The sequence below is a fragment of the Sciurus vulgaris genome (assembly GCF_902686455.1).
Source record: "Sciurus vulgaris genome assembly, chromosome: 3".
Classification (NCBI taxonomy): domain Eukaryota; kingdom Metazoa; phylum Chordata; class Mammalia; order Rodentia; family Sciuridae; genus Sciurus; species Sciurus vulgaris.
The window spans coordinates 131989970-132014520 of NC_136463.1; the positions used below are offsets into that span (position 1 = coordinate 131989970).

The 24551-nt window shown below is 42.2% G+C and overlaps 1 protein-coding gene across 1 annotated transcript in view; it reads right to left on the minus strand.

Annotated features, from left to right (window-relative positions):
* Nucleotides 1-24551, minus strand: part of TTN (titin) — a 265677-nt gene that overhangs the window by 24893 nt on the left and 216233 nt on the right. Inside the window, exons 263-272 of the mRNA XM_079130304.1 lie at nucleotides 7370-24475; nucleotides 6436-6732; nucleotides 5749-6336; nucleotides 5352-5654; nucleotides 4945-5241; nucleotides 3256-3543; nucleotides 2845-3144; nucleotides 2302-2604; nucleotides 1906-2211; nucleotides 22-1788 (exon numbers count right to left, since the gene is read on the minus strand). Coding sequence (XP_078986430.1) covers nucleotides 22-1788; nucleotides 1906-2211; nucleotides 2302-2604; nucleotides 2845-3144; nucleotides 3256-3543; nucleotides 4945-5241; nucleotides 5352-5654; nucleotides 5749-6336; nucleotides 6436-6732; nucleotides 7370-24475 — 21555 coding nt within the window. The remainder of the gene's footprint in view (nucleotides 1-21; nucleotides 1789-1905; nucleotides 2212-2301; nucleotides 2605-2844; nucleotides 3145-3255; nucleotides 3544-4944; nucleotides 5242-5351; nucleotides 5655-5748; nucleotides 6337-6435; nucleotides 6733-7369; nucleotides 24476-24551) is intronic.

Genomic DNA, 24551 nt, shown 5'->3' on the forward strand with positions numbered 1-24551 from the left:
ATTTGAATAATAGTTACTTACCCACTGGGGAAACAGCTAAGGTAAATTTGCTTGGGTCACTTGGTGAGCTTAGGCCAGCAGAATTTTCAGCATATACGCGGAATTGGTAATCCAGGCCTTCTATTAGTCCAGTAGCTCTGTATTCTCTTCCAGATATTGGTGACGTGTTAACTCTTTGCCAGAGGATACTATTTCTTTCTTTCTTTTCAACATGGAATCCAGTTACTTCTGAACCGCCATCATAAACTGGTGCATCCCAAGTTAGTGACATGCCATCAGAAGTCACATTGTATATAACTGGCTTTCCTGGGGGGCCAGGAATCCTGAACTGGTGTTTTGCCACAATAATGTTTGAGACAAGTGGTTCACTGACTCCATATCTGTTTTCTGCTCTAACTCTAAACTGGTATTCAGCATCTTTGACCAGATTAGGAACTTTGAAAGTGGTCCTGGCAACACTTGAACATACCATCTTCCAGTTAGTTTGTGAAGCTTCCCGCTTCTCGATGCTGTAACAAGTAATTTCTCCTCCTCCATCATCTTCAGGCACATCCCATGATATGATGGCACTGTCAGCTTTGATTTCATCAAATCGAATGGGTCCTTTGGGCTTGGATGGTGGGCCGAGGGTGATGACCGTAATGGGGAAAGAATTTCTACACACTGCATTATCAAGAATAACCGTGTATTTTCCTCCATGTTCCTTCTTGACATTCTTAATATTCAAGGTAATTTTGTTTTCAGTTTTGCTGAAGCGAACATACTCACTTTCTTTCAGTGGTAAACCATCTTTCAACCAACTGATAGATGGTTTGGGTTTTCCTTTATAAGGTAATTCAAGATGTACGTTATGCCCAATTCTCACTGCGATTTGTGCCCCAGGGATTTCTGACAGGTCGACTTCAGGTGTGATTACAAGTTCTTTTACTGTAAGTGGCCCAATAGTGACAGCATCACTCAGCCCTTTCTCATTTTTAGCAAACACCCTGAATTCCAGGACTGACTGTTCTTTAAGTTGGCCAATTTCAATTTCACACGTCTTGCTTATGCCGGCGTGTGACCATGATTGTTCGCCTTTACCTTTCCTTTCCACAACATAGTCTGTGATGACACTGCCACCATCGAAGTCAGGTTTGGTCCAGCTCAGGATAACAGATGTTTTTGTTGAATCTTTCATTGAGAGATCACGTATGGGTGCAGGTACTTCAGCAGCCTTCACTGGTTCTGTAGTTTCACAGGGTTCCCCAATTCCGATTTCATTTTCTGCAAGAACTCTAAAGAAGAATGGTGTTTTCTCTGACAAATCTGTTACCTTAAAGGATGTACTGGCACATTTGTGCGACACAACAGACCATGTTCTCTTGGTGGCATCTCTCTTTTCAATGATGTAATTAATTATGGGAGATCCTCCATCAATGAGAGGAGGATCCCAGAGCAAAGTGACTGTGCCTAGAGAAACATGTTTAACCTGTAGTTTCTGGCAGGCGGCTGGTGTATCGAGCACCTTAACACTCACAGTTGAAGACTTGGGTTGACCAACCCCGTTTTCTATTGTCAGAACATATTTTCCTGTATCATTGCGAGTAACTTGAGGAATAGTGAGTAATGAAGATGAATCAGTATTTTGAATGTTGTATCTGGCATCACTGCCAAGATTCTTCTCATCTTTTCTCCAGGTGACAGTAGGTGGAGGTCTTCCTTTAAAGGGAATCAACACTTGGACATCCTCACCAGCTTTGGCTATAATAGAGGTTCTGAGAGCCACATCTAGGTCGATCTCTGGTTCCTCTGTAGACACAAAATGGACATATACAGTGAATTTTAAAAAGCAAGAAAGTCAGTCTTTTCCTGGATAATACTCTAATAAAACAATAAAAACACAATCATACCAGTTGTTGTACATACCAAGTATATCTTTAGCTTGTACAGGCTCCGTCATTTTTATGGGTTCTCCTTGTCCAGCACAGTTTACTGCAGATACCTGGAAGTAGTAATTGACTCCAGGTTGCAGGTTAGACACTACATATTCTGTGGTTCTGACCTCTCCTCTGGTAGAGACAACAGTCCATTCTTCTTCCTCTCCTTGTCTCATCTCAACAACATATCCAGTGATAGCACTGCCCCCATCATAGACAGGTTTACTCCAGCCAAGAGTGATGGATGACTTAGTCGAATCTGCGATTCTTATCTTGGCGGGTGGGCCTGGAGGATCTGGAATGGCCATTCATAAAATGGTAATTACATAATCATATACAATTGAGCTATACAAAAGATGCTGTTGTTGCCTATATGAGCACTTACCAATAGGATCAGCAGCTTTGTAGAAGTCAGATGGTTCAGAAAATGGACCCAGACCAGCAGCATTTACAGCACAAACTCGGTATTGATAATCGCTGTTTTCTGTGAGTCCTGTCACCTTCTGTCTGGTGTCACGGATAGTCTCCTTTTGTACTTTAAACCAAGCTAGACTCTTCTTGTCTCGTTTTTCAAGGAAATAGCCACTTATTTCACTACCACCATCTGCAACTGGCCTGTTCCAGACAACGGTCATTGAATTCTTGGTGCTCTTTGTCACCTCTGGTATGCTTGGTGGCCCAGGCGTAACTATTTAGAAAGGAAAAGGCAAATGAGTTTAAAGGATCAACATTACTCATAAATTCTATCTTTTGATCTTTGAATCCTAAGAATATTAGTTTATTCTGTTTTCTACCCTGTGAAAAGAATGACATTGAGGTATGATGTGATACAAAAGGAAATCATTTTAAGAAAGCATCCATAGGCTAGAGAATAGTTTCTCTTTAAACTTCTCATGATTTTTAGTTTTCTAATGAAATCTTATCTCACCAAATGCATTCTTGGCTACAACTGGATCAGATTCCAGTGGCTCGCCAATTCCATATTTATTCACAGCTCGAACCCGGAAGATGTATTCGTTTCCTTTGATAATTTTGGTGGTTGTGATGATGCACTCTTCCAAGTTTTCAGCCACCATAGACCACACGACACGGCTTGTCTCACGCTTTTCTACAATGTAGTGAGTGATTTTGGCGCCACCATCATCAGCTGGGGGCCGCCAGAGAAGTGTTATCTTTTCAGCAGTAACGGTCTTAAATTCAATTGGTCCACCTGGAGGTCCTGGTTTGTCTGCAAATGAAAGAATAAGACAATATGTTAGTGCTTCTAAAAGTCTACTAATTTTAAATTACTATGCTTTAGGCAAACAAAATATGACATTGGCCTGTATTGAGCACCTACCAAGGATCTGTACTCTGATTGTGGCTGAGGCTGAGCCCATGGCATTCCTTAGTTTTAATTCGTAGCTTCCACTATTAAGGCGGTTGGCATCTTTGATGAGTATAGATGCGAGATCAGTGGTATTTTCAACACACACCAGTGCATTGGTTTGTAATTCTTTATCATCTTTATACCACTCGATTGTGGGCTCAGGTTTGCCAGAAATGCCAGCCCTGAGCTTCACAGATGTACCTGCTCTGTATTTGACAACTTCTGTATATTCTAAAGGCAGGTCGATTACAGGTCCACCTGTAAGAATGACAAATAAGAAATATTTAAAATATCCTAAAGATGAAAGAAATAGCTGCAGCAACCTCAAAATAAAGTTGCTGGCCCTTAGTAAACAATATGTGTGTATACACACACACGCATGTGCACACATACACACACACACACACACACACACACACACACACACTTCTAATCCTAGTGTGTGTTATTTTAATAATATCCTATTATTTTAAACTTTTAAATTTTATAAGCCACTCTTCTAGATGGAGAAGAAATACTATGAAATAACACTGACCCCAATAACACTCTACTAATAGCACAGGAACTTTAGTGCCTTGTACATGTGTTTTAAAGTCTGTTAGGTACTTTATCCCATTGATGAAATGGGATAAGGTAGTGAAAACATCACTGAAGAAGCAGCGTTCCGCATGTCCTTTCACTCTGGTTTTTCTGTCCATGTCTTCTGACCACTTCCTAGTCTTCCTTTCCTATCTCACTTCACTGGTATCTGTCCAGCTGTGAGTGGTTCACGTCAGACCTTTGAAGTCTGAATGTTCTACTCACAATATTGTATATTCACTGAGAAGACTTTATACCAGGCTGCTTAGAACCATTGAGAAACAGAACTAAATTTGACTTGCTTCACAGTCTCAGCAGTACTGGCTCAGTGTCTATAAAGCCTGGCTAGTACAAAGCAGCCCTGGAATTCTCAAAACAAGGGTGGGAGTAGATACTTTGTTCAGGCAATATAATGGCTTGTTTTCCCTTTTGAGAATGAAGAAGTTTTAGAAGAAGTGTCACAGGGTTCTGAACTCTCATGACATTTCAATTTTCAAACCATTGTTAGTTGCTTGTACCAGTTACTTTCCAGAATGGTCAAGTATGTGCATTTTGGACTGGCAGTGATGTTAGGGTTCTGAAGAACCCCACTTCATCACTAATAAGTGCTTGACCTTGGGGAAATTGCACAAGCACTTTAAACCTCAGCTTCTTTCTTGTAAAATGGGCTAATTTTAGGGTTGTTAGAACTAAGGGAAAGTATTTGTAATAATTACTCAATAAATGCTAGCTACTGCTAATACTGTCATCATCAAAGTCCCTGCTTTCAGACTTTCACTTATTTAAGAGCATTATTTTGTAAGGATGTACCCATGGACTTAACTATTGGCTCTGATGATTTAAAAGGGAATGAAAGCACCAACTTATACAACAAAGAATCATGAAAGGATGAATCTGAAAAGGCCCTTAGTTATCTTATAGTTCACCTCTCTCATAGTTAAGGACGTTTCCTAAGTATCCCAGCTAGTTCGTAATTTCTTTCAAAAACCTCATTATAAAACATGCAGTAAAAGTTATTAAAATAAGGAAATAGTATTAAGTTAAGGAGCTGTTGGGATTCAAAGTTCTAACAATGCTTACCATAAGAATCAATGCATGTAATGGGCCCTACAACTTCAGATGGATTGCTGATGGAACCAACGGCATTCCTAGCAAAGACACGGAATTCATACTGGGAATTCTGAGTCAAGCCAGAGACAGTGAATTGAGTCTCAATGACATTGGTGAAACTGGCTTTCGTCCATCTGCCATCTGGAAGGTCACGTCTCTCAACTATGTAGCCTGTAATCTTGCTTCCTCCATCAAAAGCTGGTTGTTGCCATGACAAGTTAACAGAGTTCTTTGAAATATCAGTGATACGGACATTTCTTGGAGGTTCTGTGGTAATGAGAGAAAGATTAGTGTCACTTATGCCAATTTATTTTGCTTTACAGAAATAAGATTTGCATTTTCAATGTGTCAGAACTGTCCTTGTGACAAATACATACCACAGGCATCAATGGCCAAGACTGGTTCAGAAGGATGACTGGGTTTTCCAACACCAGCAGCATTTTCTGCATATACCCTGAATTCATAAATAAGTCCAGCACTGATTGTTGTGACTTTGAAGTGAGTTGTACGAATGATCATTTTGTTGGCCTTTTGCCATAAGATACTGTTCCTGTCTTTCATTTCCAAGTGATAGCCTATGACTGCGCTGCCTCCATTGGACACAGGTTCATGCCAGCCCACAGTGATGCTTTCTCGAGTAACATGAGTGACCCATGGTGTAGATGGTGGTCCAGGTGTTGCTACAAAAGAGAGAAACCCCATTGGTTAATATAGATATTTAGTACATTTATGGTAAATGGAAACCTGGGATCTTTGAAAAGTTTGAAAACTCACTGTATGGTAGTTTAACAACTACACACGCTGAATCTACGTGATCACTGATGCCAAAGCGATTTTCTGCCTTGATGCGGAATTGGTATTCTTCTCCTGTGGTCAGTTTCATGACTTTGATCATGGTTCTTGCAACTGTTGTAGACACCTCCGTCCATACTGCAGTACTTGTTTCTCTCTTTAGTACAATGTAATTGGTAACTTGACTTCCACCATCATACTTAGGTGGCTCCCATTTGAGAGTCACACTTTCTTCCGTTATATCACTAATAACAACAGGACCAGTTGGAGGACCAGGCCTGTCCAGCACAATGATGTTAATGAAAGCTTTGGTTGTTCCACTGGAGTTGGCAGCAGTGATCTCGTATTTTCCAGCATCAGCAGTAACACTGTCCTTAAGATTGATGGTCAGATTCTCAGCTGTAATTTCAGTATTAAATCTCATAGTTGCCTTCAGGGGGACACCATCTCTTGATAAGGTCACTTTGGGTAGTGGCTTTCCAGAAATTGGAATGTCAACTTTAAGGTTTGAACCAGCTCTAACATATACAGTGTGACTTGGAAAATTCTTCATATCAATTTCAGGAGGTTCTGAAAAATAAGAACATGGAAAACGAAGGTAAAGAGTGTCTAAAAATTAAAACAATGCAAATAAGTTCAAAATTTGTTACTACATAGAATTAGACATACCTAGTTGCTCCTTTACAAGAACAGGAAGCAGGAGTTCTCGTGGGTCACTCAGGCCAGCTTGATTTTCAGCAAAGACTCGGAAAAAGTATTCATGATTCTCCCTCAGACCAGAAACAACATGATGGGTTGTCTTTACCACTGCACATTTAACCCAGTTTTTCTGTCCTTTTTCTAATGCTTCAACCACATAGTGTACAATTCTGCTTCCGCCATCATGTTCAGGCTTCAGCCAGCTCAGGGAAACACTATCTTTGGATACACTTGTCACTCCAAGTTTTTCAGGTGGGCTTGGTTTTTCTAAGAAAACAAAGTTTTGAAAGAAAGGGAAGAATTATTACAACACTCTTTCCCATGTGCCTCCTTCATATACTGTCAAGAGAGAACTTTTAAAATGAAGGTCATATGCTTTTGAGTCTTTCTTTTTATGTGACCACTTTGGCTTTTGGGTCAACCAAAGCTCCCCCAAACTATGTTATTACATGTCAAAATATTCAACTTTTAAATTGAACTAGTTTGGATGATAAAATGTACTCCAAATTCATTGTGGGTAGAAAAAGGAGAAACAAGATGACCAATCTCATAAGAAACTTAGAAACTTCATCATCCAATTTCTGAATACATATACACAAAGTCAGTCTCTCTCTCTCTCTCTCTCTCTCTCTCTCTCTCTCTCTCTCTCTCTTCCCCCCACTCTGTATATGCAGTTAGATTTAATTTTACTTAAATTCAACATTTTAAATTTCTAGCTATGTAATTTGTATTTAAATCAACAAAAGTTTTCTCTATTAGAGATTTCATTTTGTTCTATAGTATGAATAGTTTGTGGTGTGAACCAAAATCATATAAGATTAAGCAATGACTAATTAAAATGAGCCACACTATTCTAGCAAAATTAATGCAGATATACAGATTTTCTTCCTTCTTAAAAACACACCTGTTATTTTCACTCCTTCCTTTGTTTCAGCTGGTGTGCCCACACCAAACTCATTTTCTCCAGCGACTCTGAAGTAGTAAATAGCTCCTTCTTGTAAGTTGGTGACCTTGTAGGAGAGGCGGTTACAGTTGTTGGTGACAGAGACCCATGCTTTCTTGCTGGCCTCGCGTTTTTCTATGTGGTAGTTCTTCACTGCTGCTCCACCATCATTTTCAGGAACATCCCAGGATAACACTGCAGTCTCTTTGGTTACTTCACGTACGGTAATATTGGCTGGAGGACCTGGGGAATCTAAGACTTTGACAACAATGGTCAGTGAAGCGGCACTCAAAACATTCTGAATTGTCAACGTATATTTTCCAGAATCATTTCTGTTGGCTTTTTCAATGGTAAGTGATGTACGAGAGTCTGTGGAATCAATATATGCTCTAGTACGGAGGTCAGTGTCTGGCTTACTCCAGGAGACATTGGGTACTGGTCTTCCTCTGAAAGGCACAGTCACGGTAAATGAGGCACCGGCCTTGACAATCAAGGTCTTCCTCATTTCAGTGTCCAGATCAAATACAGGTTCTTCTTCTCTTTCCTTTGCTATCTGGGGGTCAGAACTATCACTGGGGTCACTGGCACCAACCTTATTGACAGATCTTACTCTAAAAACATATTCGGCTCCTGTTGTTAGTCCACTTATTGTGTATTCAGTGCCTCTTAAGCTCTGAATGGCAGTTTTCCATTCGGTTTCATCAGATTTTTTGTATTCTACAGTATATCCAGTTATTGGGGCCCCACCATCAAACAAGGGCTTAACCCAGCCAATAGTTATACTTGTCTTGCCTGAGTCCATAATTTTGGGTTTGGATGGAGGAGATGGTAAGAATGCTGGATCTTCTGCCCGAACTAAAGGAGAAGTATCACTTGGAAGACTTAGGCCAGCAGCATTTTCTGCATAAACCCGATATTCATATTCACACCCTTCCCGAAGTCCTGTTGATTTCACTCTCAGATCATAAACGGGCTTTTTGTTTACCCGCACCCACCGTAGGCCGTTTTTCTCTCGCCTTTCAATTATGTATCCAGAGATTTCACTGCCTCCATCACTCTCAGGTCTTGACCAGCAAAGTGTCATGGAATCTTTTGTCACAGATGTAATTTCCAAAGATGTGGGTGGGCTTGGAACTGTAAATGGGTCTAGTGCCTTCACAGCTACACTCTCTAGGGGCTCGCCAACCCCGTATTTATTAACACCAGTTACTCTAAATATATATTCATTGCCTTTCAGTAATTTGGTCACTTTACACGATGTTGTTCTTAACTCTCCTTCACATATTGTCCATGCAAGGCGGCTTGTTTCACGCTTTTCTACAATGTAATAGTCGATGTCTGCACCACCATCTTCTTGGGGACGTCCCCAGGAGAGAGAGCATTTTTCAGAAGTGAGGCCATTTATTTCAAGTGGCCCTGCTGGTGGACCAGGCTTATCAAGTACTTTGCAATTAACTGTCACAGACCGAGTTCCTGCAACATTCTTCAGTGTTAGTACGTACTGACCAGTGTCTCGTCTTATACAGTCTTTAACTGTTAACAAGGTAGTAAAGTCTGTTGAGACAATTTCTGTTCTTGCTCTTCCTTCAATTTCTATGCCATCCTTGGCCCAGGAAACTACTGGCAGAGGCCGCCCTGCAATGTCTGCATTTATCTTAAGGACTTCTCCAGCTTTGACAACAATAACATCTCGGAACTTGACGTCCATCATAATTCTTGGAGCTTCAACATCATCTTTAACTGTAATAGGTCCGGTGGATTCAGATGGTTCACTAATGGAGTCAGCAGCATTCCTTGCAAAAACCCGGAACTCATAGCGCTGATCTTCAGTAAGTTCAGTTACTTCAAAGTATGTTTCTTGTACGTTAGTAAAATTGCACTTCAGCCATCGGCCATCTGGTAGTTCTCGGCGTTCAACAATGTATCCTGTGATCTTAGCTCCACCATCATAGTGTGGTTTAGCCCATTTAAGTGACACTGATTTTCTTGTGATATTTATGACTTCAGGTTGCCCAGGAGGGTCACAAGGATCTCTTGCAGGGACTGGTTCACAAGACTTACTGCATTTACCAATTCCAGCAATATTCTCAGCATATACACGATACTCATACATCAGTCCTTCATCAAGACCAGAGACTTTCATTTGAGTGTCAGCAATGAGGATTTTATTTGCTTTGGACCAAAGAATGCTGCTTCTTTCTTTATATTCAAGGTGATAGCCAATTACTTGACTTCCTCCATCATTAACTGGTACTTGCCAGGTAACAATCATGGTAGACTTTGTGGCATGCACAACTTTAGGAGTACCAGGAGGACCTGGGGGGCTGAATGGATACTCAGCAACAACAGTTGAAGATTCACTGTAGGAACTTTTTCCATACCGGTTTTCTGCACAAACACGGAACTGATATTCACTTCCTGTTGTTAGACGAAGTATTTTAATGGATGTTCTTGCAACTGCTTGTGAAACTACATGCCATGTTGTAGAAGTGGTTTCTCTCTTCTCAACAATGTAATTGCTAATTTGGCAGCCACCGTCATATTCTGGAGGATTCCAAGAAATGGTTACATTGTCACAACTAACTTCATCAATACGTATAGGTCCTGGAGGCCCTGGTCTGTCAAGTACAATTACAGTAATAGGAACTGTTATGGATCCAGCACTGTTTGAAACACTCAGTTCGTAAGTTCCAACATCTTCCCTTGAAGCCTCCTTAATAGTTAGTGTTGTTACAGTCTTTGAAGAAGAAACATTGACTCTAGTTGTTTCTCTGAGAGTCTGACCATCTTTTTTCCAGCTTATAGTAGCTTGAGGTCTTCCTTTGAATGGCACATCAATCTTGAGTTGGTCTTTAGCCTTTACATTGAAAGTATGGAAGGGAAGCTCAACTGAAGGTTTTATTTCAATATCCCTTGCAATTACAGGCACTCCAAGTTGCCTTGGATCACTTCTTCCTTTTTCATTAACTGCAGCTACTCTGAAGACATATTCTTCTCCAGCAGTCAGGCCAGATATAGTTGCTTCTAGGGTCTTCACTTGTGTGCAAGTGCTCCATTTTTCACTGCCTTTAGTCTGCATCTCGACTATGTAACCAGTAATTTTGCTGCCACCATCACTTTCTGGTTTCTCCCACTTAATTGTAGCTGTGTTCCGGGTCACATCCACAAGAGTCACTCTTCCAGGTGGAAGGGGTGGTTCAGATACTTTCACAGGCTCAGTTGTTTCAGCTGGCAAACCAATACCGTATTCATTGGAAGCCAAGACACGGAAGTAGTAAGAACATCCTTCTTGTAGATTTTCAATTTTAAAGGTATTCTTAGTGCAATTGTTTGTGATAGTAGCATAGGCTTTTCTTGTAGTTTCTCGCTTTTCAACGATGTAGTTTGTGATCTTAGCTCCTCCATCAATAAGTGGTGGTTCCCAGGACAAAGTCACCGAGTCTTTCTTCACTTCTCTTACCGTCAAATTCACTGGGGCACTTGGTGAGTCAAGAACTCTGACATTCACGAAAGCTGTTTTGGAGCCACTGTTATTTTCTAATGTCAGATTATACCGACCACTATCAAATCTGGTCACATTATCAATCACCAACATTGTGTAGGAGCTGGTCACCTCTATCTGGGCCCTCTCAGTAAGAATGCCTTCTGCTTTTTCCCACTTGACTTCAGGTTCTGGTCGACCTTTGATAGTGACAAATAAGCGTAAAGTAGCACTTGCACGTAGAGTGACTACCTTTCTGAGGTCAGCATCAAGTTCTATTTCTGGTGGTTCTGTCCTCTCCTGAGCAACGACTGAACCAGGTATAGCTGCAGGTTCACCAACCCCTTCAGAATTGAAGGCGCAGATCCTGAAGTTATATTCAGTATTTTCTTTAAGCTTGGTCACTGTGAACTGCTTTCCTTGTAATCCTGTTGGTGGTGTGCACGTTGTCCATTCATCAGCGGTGGCTTCTTTGACCTCAATGACGTAGCCTTTCACAGGTGCCCCACCATCATAAATTGGCTTATTCCATGCCAGAGACACAGAAGATCTGGAAGTGTCTGTCACTTTTGGATTACTTGGTGGGCCTGGTGGGTACAAGGTGTCACACGCACGGTAGAAAACAGATGGCTCACTAGGCTCACCCACACCAGCTGCGTTTTCAGCGGCAACTCTGAATTCGTAGGAATGACCTTCAGTAAGTCCAGTTACCCTGAACCGGAGATCAGTCAGTGTTTTCTTGTTGCACTTGGTCCATCTAACGCCTTCCTTATCTCGTTTTTCAAGAATGTAGCCCTCGATTTCAGCACCCCCATCGTCCACTGGGCGTGCCCAGGTTACTACCATAGAATCTTTGGTGATTGCTGAAGCTTCAGGTGTTGAAGGAGGACCAGGACGCCTGTAAGGATTACAGGCTATAACAGGCTCAGATTCCAGGGGCTCTCCAATTCCATATTTATTCACAGCCATGACACGGAAAATGTACTCATTACCAGGAAGAAGTTTAGTGACTTTGTAGTTAAGGGCCTGTACCTCTGTTGAAACCTGGGTCCAAGAGAGTCTGCTTGTCTCTCTCTTTTCAATGATGTAATGTGAAATACTAGCACCACCATCTTGCAAAGGTGGGTTCCATGCCAGGTAACATTTTTCTGCAGTAACTCCAGAAACTTTCAGAGGCCCTTCAGGAGGTCCTGGCCTGTCAAGTACCTTTACTGTGATTGGTATAGTCTTTGTACCACCAACATTGCTGAGTTTCAGAACATATTGACCTCCATCAGCCCGTATACAATCTTTGACAACAAGAGTTGTTTTCTGAATAGTAGATTTAATTTCCATCCTAGCAGTTGTTTCTTCAAGTTCTTTTCCATCCTTCAACCAAACAATATCAGGTATTGGTTTGCCACGGATATCAGCTTCAAGAACAAAAGTCTCCCCTGCACGGACAACAATGACATCTTTATATTTGGGATCCAGTGAAGCATTTGGTGCATCAATTTCATCCCTTGCAGTAATGGCACCACTACTTTCAGATGGCTCACTAAAGTTGCCAGCTGCATTTCTTGCAATAACTCTAAATTCATATCTTTGGTCTTCTACAAGTCCACTCACTGTAAATTCAGTTTCTAGTACATTGGTAAAGCTGGCTTTCATCCAACGGCCATCAGGTAGATCTTTCTTTTCTACAATATAACCTGTTATTTTGCTGCCACCATCATAGGCAGGTTTCTTCCATTTCAGTGTGACGTTGTTTCTTGTGATAACAATGGCTTCAGGACGACCAGGCGGGTCACATGGGTCGCGAGCAACAAAGCATTCTGACACTTTGCTGGGCTTGCCAATGCCAACGATATTTTCAGCAGAAACTTTGAACTCATATTCAAGGCCTTCATCAAGCCCAGTTGTTTTGAATTTGGTGTCTTGGATGGGAGTTTTATTTAACTTGACCCATAAAATGCTATTCTTTTCTTTTTGTTCAAGATGGTAGCCAATAACTTTGCTGCCTCCATCATTAACTGGCTCATGCCATTGCACAGTCATTTGATCTTTTGAGACTGATGTCACAAAAGGAGTTCCTGGTGGTCCAGGTTCTTTAAATGGATATTGTACAATAACTGGTTTGGAATCCAGGGGGGCACTTTTTCCATACCTGTTTTCAGCAAAAATTCTAAACTGGTACTCACTGCCTGTTTTCAATTTGGTTACTTTAATTGTTGTTCTTGCAACTGTTGCTGATACCATGTGCCAAGTGGTGGTGGTTGTATCTCGCTTCTCTACGATATAGTTGCTAATTTGGCAGCCACCAGTATAGGCTGGAGGTTCCCAAGATATGACCACAAAGTCTGCACTAACTTCATCAAACCTCACTGGTCCAACTGGAGGTCCAGGTTTTTCCAAAACAATAATGCTGAGATTTTCTGTTGCTGTACCTGCACTGTTTGTTGCTGTTATGGTATATTTTCCAAAGTCATCTTTGCTACTTTCTTTAATGTGTAAGATAGTTGAAGTAGCTGTTTCTTCAATATTTACTCTTGTTGTCTGCTTCAGAGGCTCACCATCTTTGACCCAAGATATTTTAGGTCTTGGTCGGCCTATAACTGGAATTTCTATTTTAAGATCTTCTCCAGCTTGGACACTATATGTGTTAAATGGTAACTTAAAACTAGGTTGTATAGTCAAGTCCTTGGCTATGACAGGAACACCAAGCACTCTTGGATCACTTTTTCCTTTCTCATTGAAAGCCTTGATACGGAACTGATATTCTTGTCCAGAACTCAAACCAGTAACAACTGCATTACAGACTTTGGATTCAGCCACAACGCTCCATTTTTCAGTTCCTTTGGGCTGCATTTCAACAACATACCCCAGGATTCTGCTACCACCATCATGTTCAGGTTTCTCCCACATGAGTGATGCACTGGTCTGGGACACATCAGTGAGTGTAACCTTTCCTGGTGGGGAAGGAGGTTCAGAAGCTTTCACGGCATCCACGGTTTCCACTGGAACGCCAACTCCAAATTCATTCTCAGCCATGACTCTGAAGTAATAAATGGCTCCTTCTGTAAGATTCTCAACTTTAAAACTTGTTTTGCTGCATTTACTACTCACATTAGCATATGCTTTTCTGGTTGACTCACGTTTGTCGATAACATAGTTCTTGACCTTTGCTCCCCCATCAATGAGAGGTGGTTCCCATATGAGTAGGACAGAATCTTTTCTCACTTCTTTGACTGTCAAATTCTGTGGTGGTCCTGGGGTGTCGAGAACTTTCACAGTTACAAAAGCAGACTTAGATCCGCTGCTGTTTTCCAACTTGAGAATGTATTTGCCAGCATCATTTCTATCACAGTTATCTATTGAAAGTTGGGTATAATTTACTCCCTTTTCAATTTGGACCTTATCTGTGAATTCACCTTCCTCTCGAGACCAGGTGATCTCAGGTGTTGGACGACCTTTGAATGGGATGTGAATTCTGGCAGAGCCACCAGCTCTTACCACGATTCCTTTCCTTAACTCAGAGTCAAGGTCAAGTTCAGGAGCTTCAAGTTTATCTTCTGGTTTCACAGTACCAGGAACTGATACAGCTTCACCTAGACCAACTTTGTTGAGGGCACAGACTCGTATTTTATATTCTTGGTGTTCAATGAGTTTTGAAATCTCAAATCGTGTGACTCTCAGGCCAGTCTGTGGAGTGACTATTTGCCATTCTTCTTCATCTGCTTTACAGATTTCTATGACGTATCCCAGGATCTCGCTGCCACCATCATAGATGGGTTTGCCCCAAGCAATTGTGATTGAATTTTTAGTGGTGTCCACAATGTGTGCGTTGGTGGGCGGGCCAGGTTTGAACACAGGATCACAAGCCTTATAATACACTGTAGCTGGACTAGGTTCTCCAACTCCAGCAGCATTTTCCGCAGAGACTCTGAATTCATACTCGTGTTCTTCTGTTAAGCCCGTTACTCTCAGACGCAAATCTGTGATGCGGCGTTTATTACATTTTATCCACCGAATGCCACTTCTGTCTCGTTTCTCTACAATGTAACCGATGATCTCACTTCCACCATCACTATCTGGACGGTTCCAACAGACAGTCATGGAGTCCTTGGTGATGTTTGTAACTTCCAGGTTTTTGGGTGGTCCAGGAAGCACAAATGGGTTTTTCATTAGTACCGGTACAGATTCCAAAGGCTCTCCAACACCATATTTGTTGACAGCCATTATACGGAAAATATATTCATTCCCTTCTAAGAGTTTGGTAACTTTCAGAGAATTAGTCACAACTTCTGAAGCAACAACTGTCCATGCTAGTCGGCTGGTTTCTCGCTTTTCAACAACATAGTGAGAAATGTCACTGCCACCATCTTGAAGTGGTGGAGACCATGTTAAAGTGCATTTTTCTGAAGTGACTCCAGTAACCTGAACTGGCCCTTCTGGAGGCCCTGGTCTGTCTAATACTTTTACATTTACTGGGAATGACTTAGAACCTGCAACATTGGAGGCTCTTAGGATGTACTGTCCACCATCAATTCTAATGGCATCCTTTATAATAAGTAAAGCCTTGAAATCAGTGTTCTTTATTTCGCATCTAGCAGATTCTTCAACTTCCTTATCTCCTCTTAACCACTCAATAGTAGGTAGGGGCTTTCCATGGACATCAGCCTCAAGCCTGAATGTTTCTCCAGCATTCACCACTATTGTGTCTCTGAACTTTGGATCCATTGAAATTCTTGGAAGTTCAACCTCATCTTTGGCAGTTATTGGTCCAGTACTATCAGAGGGTTTACTTATGGCACCAGCTGCATTCTTTGCAATGACTCTGAATTCATATCTTTGATCTTCAGTGAGACCTGACACAGTAAATTGAGTTTCAATGACGTTGGTGAAGCTGGCTTTCATCCAGCGACCATCAGGTAAATCACGCTTCTCTACAATGTAGCCTGTAATCATACTTCCACCATCATATACAGGTTTGGTCCATTGTAAAGTGATTTCACTTCTTTTAACTATTATTGCTTCTGGTGTTCCTGGTGGGTCACAGGGATCTCGTGCTACATAGCATTCAGAATTCTTGCTTGCTTTGCCAACACCAACAATATTTTCAGCGTAAACTCTGAATTCATATTCAATGCCTTCCTCGAGATTCAGTGCTTTAAATTGGGTGTCATGAATAATAGTTTTGTTGACTTTTGTCCACAAAATACTATTCCTTTCTTTTCTCTCAAGGTGGTAACCTATGACTGGGCTTCCACCATTATTGACTGGTTCATGCCACTGTACAACCATCGAATCTTTGGAAATGGCTGTGACAAATGGTGTGCCTGGAGGACCTGGTTCTTTGTAGGGATACTGAGCTACAATTGGATCAGACTCCAAGGCAAAGCTTTGTCCATATCTGTTTTCAGCAAATATTCTGAATTGGTATTCTGTACCAGTTTTCAGTTTGGTTACTTTGAGAGTAGTTCTAGCTACAGTAGCAGAAACAACATCCCATACTGTGGTGGTCGTATCTCTCTTCTGAACAATGTAGTTAGTAATTTGGCAGCCTCCTGTATATACTGGAGGGTTCCAGGATAAGGTAATACTCTCAGCACTGACTTCATCAAATTTAACAGGTCCTTTTGGAGGATCGGGTTTATCTAGAGTTATAATTTCGATGGATGCTGTTTTCTGACCAACAACATTGGCGACTGTGATTCCATATTGTCCACTGTCATCCTTATGAGTCTCTTTAATACTGAGTGTGGTGAGGTCAAGTGAATCAGTAACATTGATTCTCGTGGTCTGCTTCAGTGGAAGACCATCTTTAGTCCAGGTGATGGTTGGCTTAGGACGTCCAGAAATTGGTACTTCGATTTTCAAATCTTGGCCAACCTGTATGCTGTAACTGCTGAATGCAGGTCTTACATCTGGCTCGATGACTAGATCTTTGGCAACTATTGGAACTGCAAGGGACCTAGGATCACTTCTCCCCTTTTCATTTACAGCAACAACTCTAAAAAGATATTCTTCTCCCTGAGTTAGGTTGGTAATTACTGCTTCAAGGGACTTTACTCGAGCACACTCTGACCATTTTTCACTGTGTTTAGCTTGCATTTCCACAATATACTGAATGATTTTACTGCCACCATCATGTTCAGGCTTTGTCCAACTCAGAGAGACACTATTTCTGGTGACATCATCCACAGTTATTTTTCCTGGAGGTTGTGGAACTTCTGCAACCTTAATTGGGTCAGCAGTACGGGCAGGTAGGCCGATACCATACTCATTCTCAGCTGTGACTCTAAAGTAATAACTGCAACCTTCTTGGAGTTGATCAATTTTCCAAGAAGTTTTGTGGCAATTTGTTACAACAGCAGCATATGATTTTCTTGTGGCTTCACGTTTCTCAACAATGTAATTTTTTATTTTGGATCCCCCATCTAACAAAGGAGGCTCCCATGTAATTGATACTGAGTCTTTGGTGATTTCTGTGACTTTCAGGTTAACAGGTGGACTTGGTGTGTCCAGGACTCTCACAGTAACAAAGGCAGACTTTGTTCCACTGCTGTTTTCTAATGTGAGAGTATATTTTCCACTATCATATCGATTGACATTGTCAAGAACAAGTGAAGTGAAACTGCTAGTGACATCAATTATAGCTGCATCTCGGATTTCACCATCCACCTTTCCCCATTTAACTTCTGGTGTAGGGCGGCCTTTTATGGGAACGAACAACCTTAAAGAGCCACCTGCCCTTATATTTATAATTTTCCTTAGTTCCATGTCAAGATCGATATCTGGTGCTTCCAGTTTTTCTTCGACTAATACAGGTCCAGGAACATCAGCATGTTCACCAACTCCAGCTTTATTAATGGCACAAATGCGGAAGTTGTATTCATGCTTTTCCTGTAGCTTCTCTACCTCTATGTTTGTTTTATTGATTCCAGTTGGTGGAGTGCACATTGTCCATTCACCAACACTCACATCACATTTCTCAACAATGTATCCTTGGATTTCACAGCCACCATCATATATTGGTTTGCTCCAAGAAAGGAAAACTGAAGATCTGGTAACATCCATGACTTTGGGGTTGTTTGGAGGGCCTGGTTTGTAAATAGGATCACAAGCTTTTTGGTAAGCAGAAGGAGGACTTGGTTCACTAAGTCCAGCAGCATTCTCAGCTGAGACTCTGAATTCATAATTGTGATTTTCTATAAGTCCAGTTACTCTCAAGCGCAACTCCCCGATCAGACGCTTGTGGCATCTTGTCCACCTAATGCCCTCTTTGTCTCGTTTTTCAAGAACATATCCAAGAATTTCACTGCCACCATCCGATGCTGGCCTTTCCCATACAACAATCATTGAGTCTTTGGTCACCGTTGTAACTTCTGGAGCTTTTGGTGCATCTGGCACTACAAATGGATTCTTGGCAATTAATGGCTCAGATTCAAGAGGTTCACCAACACCATATTTGTTTACTGCCATTATACGGAAAATATATTCATTGCCTTCAAGAAGCTTAGTAACCTTGCAACTGAGAGTTTGCACATTGGCATCAACCACAGTCCAAACTAGGCGGCTGGTTTCTCTCCTTTCCACGATATAATTTATGATATCACTCCCACCATCCTGAAGTGGGGGTTTCCAAGCTAGTGTGCATTTTTCTGCCGTAACCCCTGATATAGCAACAGGTCCTTCAGGTGGCCCTGGTCTATCAAGAACTTTGACATTCACAGTAACTGATCTCTCTCCGGCAACATTTTTAGCCTTCAAAATGTAATTCCCACTGTCAACACGTACTGCATCCTTGACGCTGAGACTGGTGGCAAAGTCAGTGCTCTTTATTTCTAGTCGAGCTGTGTTTGAAAGCTCCTGATCACCTTTTATCCACTGAGTGGTTGGTATTGGTTTGCCGTATATATCTGCATCAACCTTGAATGACTCACCGGCATGAACCACAATTGTATCCTTGTATTTGGGGTCCATGCTTATCCTGGGTGGCTCTACCTCATCTCGTGCTGTTATTGCTCCTGTGCTCTCTGAAGGCTCACTAAACACACCTGCAGCATTGCGAGCTATAACTCGGAACTCATATCTGTGATCTTCAACTAGGCCAGTTACTTCAAACTGGGTGTCAATGATATTTGTAAAGCTAGCTTTCATCCAGCGGCCTTCAGGCAATTCTTTCTTCTCAACTACATAACCAGTGATCTTGCTTCCACCATCATAGGTGGGTTTCTTCCACTGAAGAGTTACAGAATTCCTTGTGACAATGATTGCCTCTGGCCGCCCTGGTGGATCACATGGGTCTCGAGCTACGTAGCATTCTGATGGTTTACTTGGCTTGCCGATGCCCACGATGTTCTCTGCAGAGACTCTGAATTCATATTCAATGCCTTCTTCGAGGCCAGTTGTCTTAAACTTGGTTTGAGGAATAGGTGTTTTATTCAACTTGACCCAGAGGATGCTATTTCTTTCCTTGCGTTCTAGATGATAGCCAATGACTCTGCTTCCTCCGTCACTGACTGGCTCATTCCATTGTACCTCCATGCTGTCCTTGGAGGAGAGTGTGACAAATGGCGTGCCAGGAGGACCAGGAACTTTGAATGGATACTGAGCTATGATAGGCTCTGAATTGAGGTAGGTGCTCTTTCCATATCTGTTTTCAGCAGCAATTCTAAACTGATATTCACATCCAGTCTTTAATCTGCAAGCTTTTATTGTTGTCCTTGCAACCGTAGCTGACACAATTTGCCAGGTGGTTGTGGAAGTGTCCCGTTTCTCTACGATGTAATTATTGATGGAACTTCCACCATCATACTTTGGTGGTGCCCAAGAAAGAGTAATACTGTCGGCTGTCACTTCATCCATTTTAACTGGTCCAGTTGGAGGCCCTGGTTTGTCAAGAACAATAACATTAAGGGTCTCAGTAGCTTCGCCAGCTGAGTTACTCAGTTTAACTATGTAATGTCCAACGTCTTCTCTACAGGCTTCCTTTATTGTCAGTAGTGTATTATTTTCTGTGCTCTCTGCATTTACTCTAGTTGTCTGCTTCAGTGGTACATCATCCTTATGCCAGGTCACAGTTGGTGTTGGGCGTCCAATGAATGGAACATCAATTTTAAGGTCTTCACCTGCCAGTACAGTGAAAGTATTGAACAGGAGTTTGAAGGCTGGTGGGATGACAAGGTCTTTGGCAATCACTGGCACACTCAGCTGTCTGGGATCACTGATGCCCTTCTCATTCTGAGCTGAAACACGGAAAGAGTATTCTTCACCCTGAATCAATCCAGTTATAGTGGCTTCAGTGACCTTGACTGTGGCACATGTGGCCCATTTGTCACTGCCTTTGCTCTGCATCTCTACAATGTAGCCTAGGATTCGGCTGCCTCCATCATGCTCTGGTTTCTCCCAGGAGAGTGACACGCTGTTTCTTGTGACATCCACCAAAGTTATTTTTCCTGGAGGAAGAGGTCGTTCTGATGCTTTCACAGAGTCTGCGGTTTCAGCAGGCAGTCCAATGCCATATTCATTTTCAGCGAGAACCCTGAAATAGTAACTGCAGCCTTCTTGAAGTTGGTCTACCTTCCAGGAAGTCTTGTGACAGTTGGTTGCAACAGTTGAATATGCTTTTCTTGTTGATTCTCGCTTTTCAACAATGTAGTTCTTTATTTTTGAGCCTCCATCAAGGAGAGGAGGGTCCCAGGTCAATGTGACAGATGTCTTTGTGACCTCCTTTACCTTCAGATCCTGTGGAGGGCCTGGGGTATCTAGCACTCTAACATTCACAAATGCAGACTTACTGCCTGAGCTGTTTTCTACAGTTAGTATGTACTTGCCACTGTCAAATCTGTTCACATTTCCAACAATAAGCAGGGTGTATGAGCTTGTGGATTCAATGCTAGCTTTATCCAAAGACTCTCCATGTTCCCGGGTCCACTTCACCTCAGGTGCAGGTCTCCCTTTGATTGGAACAAAAAGCCTCAGGGTGCAGCAGGCTCTTATAGTCACAACTTTGCGCAGGTCAGCGTCCAGTTCAATCTCTGGGGGCAGCATTCGGTCTTCAGCCTTTGGAGTTCCAGGAACCAGGGCTGGTTCCCCAAGTCCTTCAGAATTCATGGCATAGATGCGGATTTTATACTCTTGGTTCTCTATGAGGTTGGTGATGGTATAAGAAGTTGCCTTGAGCCCAGCTGGTGGTGTTACAATCTGCCATTCATCTTCTTCTGGCAGGGCAATCTCAACCATATACCCAGTGATTTCTGAACCACCGTCGTAAATAGGTTTATTCCATGCAATTGAAATGGATGATCTGCTTGTATCCAGAACACGTGGGTTACCTGGTGGGCCAGGTTTGAACACCGTGTCACAAGCTTTATAGAATGGACTGGTAGGACTTGGTGCACTAATGCCAGCAGCGTTCTCAGCCATAATCCTGAATTCATATTCATGTCCTTCGGTCAGTCCAGACACTTTGTATCTTAAGTCAGTAAGGGTCTTTTTGTTGCATTTCACCCAGCGTTGGCCAGCTTTATCACGTCGTTCCACAATATAATTTATGATTTCACTTCCACCATCAGAGTCAGGATGTCCCCAGCAGACAACCATAGAATCTTTAGTGATAGCTGTAACTTCAGGGTTTTTGGGTGGATCAGGGGGTCCATAAGGATTCACTGCAAGCACAGGTTCTGATTCAAGTGGCTCTCCAACTCCATATTTATTTACAGCCATGACACGGAATATGTATTCATTGCCTTTCAAAAGTTTAGTGACCTTTAGTTTTGTTACTTGGACTTCTGAGGCTACATTTGTCCATGCCAGTCTGCTGGTTTCACGTTTCTGCACTATGTAATGATCAATTTTGGCACCTCCATCATCCCGTGGAGGCAACCATGATAAGACACACTTTTCGGATGTTACATCAGATACAGCTAAAGGTCCTTCAGGTGGGCCTGGTCTATCAAGAACCTTGACATTGAAAATGTGTTTGGCAAAGCCACCAGGATTTGTTGCTGTAAGGATATAGGCACCACTATCCTTCCTTGATGAATCCTTGTTCACCAGATGAGTGGAGAAGTCTGCGATTTTTATTTCTAATTTCCCTGTGCCTTCAAGCTCCTTTCCATCTTTTGTCCATTCCATTGTTGGTGGTGGGCGACCTGAAACATCAGCTTCCAGCTTGAATGCTTCACCTGCTTTTAATATAACAGTGTCCTTGAATTTAACATCCACCATTATCCTTGGTGCTTCAATGTCATCTCTACATGTGATGGCATCTGATGGTTCAGATGGTGGACTAATAGCACCAGCGGCATTTTTGGCAATCACACGGAATTCATATGCAGCATCTTCTGTTAGGCCACTCACTGTAAACTCATTCTCCAAAATGTTGCTGAAGTTGGCCTTTAGCCACCGTCCATTAGGGAGGTCTCTCTTCTCAACTATATAACTAGTAATTTTAAAGCCTCCTGTGTATTCAGGCTTAGCCCATTTAAGAGTCACTGCATGTCTAGTAATATTCAGAGGTATCGGTTTCCCAGGTGGGTCAATGGGATCCAGAGCAAGCATTGGTTCAGATGGCTTGCTTGGCTTGCTTTTACCTGCCATATTTTCTGCAATTACTCGGAATTCATAAGCAATGCCATCTGTAAGTCCAGTTGATTTGAAAATGTTGCCTGGTACTAATGCTTTGCTCACAGTCTGCCAGAGAATACCATTCCGTTCTTTTCTTTCAACATGATATCCTAAAATGGGGCTTCCACCATCAGAAAGTGGCTCATGCCAGCTAATTGTCATTGAATCCTTGGTAACTGCAGTAACCTGAGGGGTACCAGGAGGCCCAGGAACCTTAAATGGATAGTTAGCAACTATAGATGCTGATGTGATGCCTGGTCCAACTCCATATCTGTTTTGAGCTTTTACACGGAATTGATACTCCACTCCAGTAGTAAGGCGAGTGGCTTTATAGGTCGTGCGTATTACTGTGGTTGCTAACTCCACCCATGTAGTACTATCAGTCTGTCGCATTTCTACTACATAGTTGCTTATTGGTACTCCTCCATCATTCTCAGGTGGGTCCCAAGAGAAGGTTACAAAATCAGATGAAACTTCATCAAATTTGATTGGTCCTGTAGGTGGCCCTGGGATATCATGGACTTGAATGGTGATGACATCACCAACCTCTCCTACAATGTTCTTTGCTGTGAGTGGATAGGGCCCACTGTCACTTCTGACACACTCATTGATATTTAAGATGGTTGAAGTTGCTGTATTTTCAAAATTAACTCTCTGTGTCTGTTTAAGAATCTGGTCTCCTTTTTTCCATGTAACTGTGGGCTTTGGTCGACCCAGCACTGGAATTTCCACTTTGATATTTTCACCAGCTCTGGCAATGACCAGTTTCTGATAGATGCCACGGAGATCCAACTCCGGAAGCATCGTTTGCTCCTTCACAATGACGGGCCTGCTTTCTCGAGGGGCACTTCTCCCGGCACTGTTCACTGCCATCACCTGGAAGGTGTATTCCTCCCCTTCGGTGAGATTTCTCACAACACATTCTAACCCTTTCACAGTTGTGATGTGGGTCCACTGGTCAGAACCTTTCCTTTGGGCTTCAATCACATAGCCAGTGATCTTACTGCCTCCATCGTGCCTGGGTTTGGGCCAGGCCAGGCTGACTGTGCTCTTGGTTATGTCCATAATGTTAAGGCTGTCTGGGGGTGATGGGGCTTCGGAGGCTCTTACAGGTTCTGTAGTTTCTGTCGGCTCCCCAATTCCATATTCGTTTTCTGCCATCACTCTGAAGAAGTATTCGCATCCCTCAGACAAGCCAGTAACTTTATATGTGCATTTATGACATTTAGTGGTAACTGTGGAATAAGATTTCCGTGTGGCTTCACGTTTCTCCACAATATAATTTGTTATACGTGAGCCCCCATCTATCAGAGGCAGGTCCCAGTGCAGCGTGACACTGTCCTTCGTGATGTCTGTCGGCCTCAGGTTAAGGACAGGACCTGGTGTATCCAAGACTCTGACATTAACAAAGCCACTTTTCTTCCCAGCAGGGTTTTCAATGGTCATCACAAATTTACCAGTGTCATATCTGTTACATTCTGGGATGATCAGAAGAGTAAACGATTCTGTGTTTTCAATGTTGGCCCGGTTCTTTAGGTTGATATCATCTTTGGTCCACGTCACTTCAGGAGCAGGACGACCTTTAATTGGCACAAAAATTCTGATACTGAGTCCTGCTCTGACCACAAGTGTTCTTCGAAGCTCAGCATCTAGTTCGAAATCAGGAGCCATTTCCCGCTCTACAATTTCAACATTTGGAATCACCGCTGGCTCCCCAACACCGGCATCATTGACGGCACTGATTCTAAAGTTATATTTTTCTTTAGTCTGAAGATCAGGGACAACAAACTGAGTGATTCTGAGGGCAGTTCCGGTTGTGTCTTTTATCCAAGCCTCATCTCCTACTTTTTGATGTTCGACCACATAGCCAGTGATTTCTAGTCCACCATCATAATGAGGCTTGCCCCATGCTAAAGAAGCAGATTTCTTGGTAGTATCGGTGACATGTGCATTTGAAGGAGGTCCTGGAGGATCTGAAAAAGAAACAAAGATAAGATGTGTATATTAAGACTTTGGCTTTTGAATAATTTATATCAAATGTTGGAATTC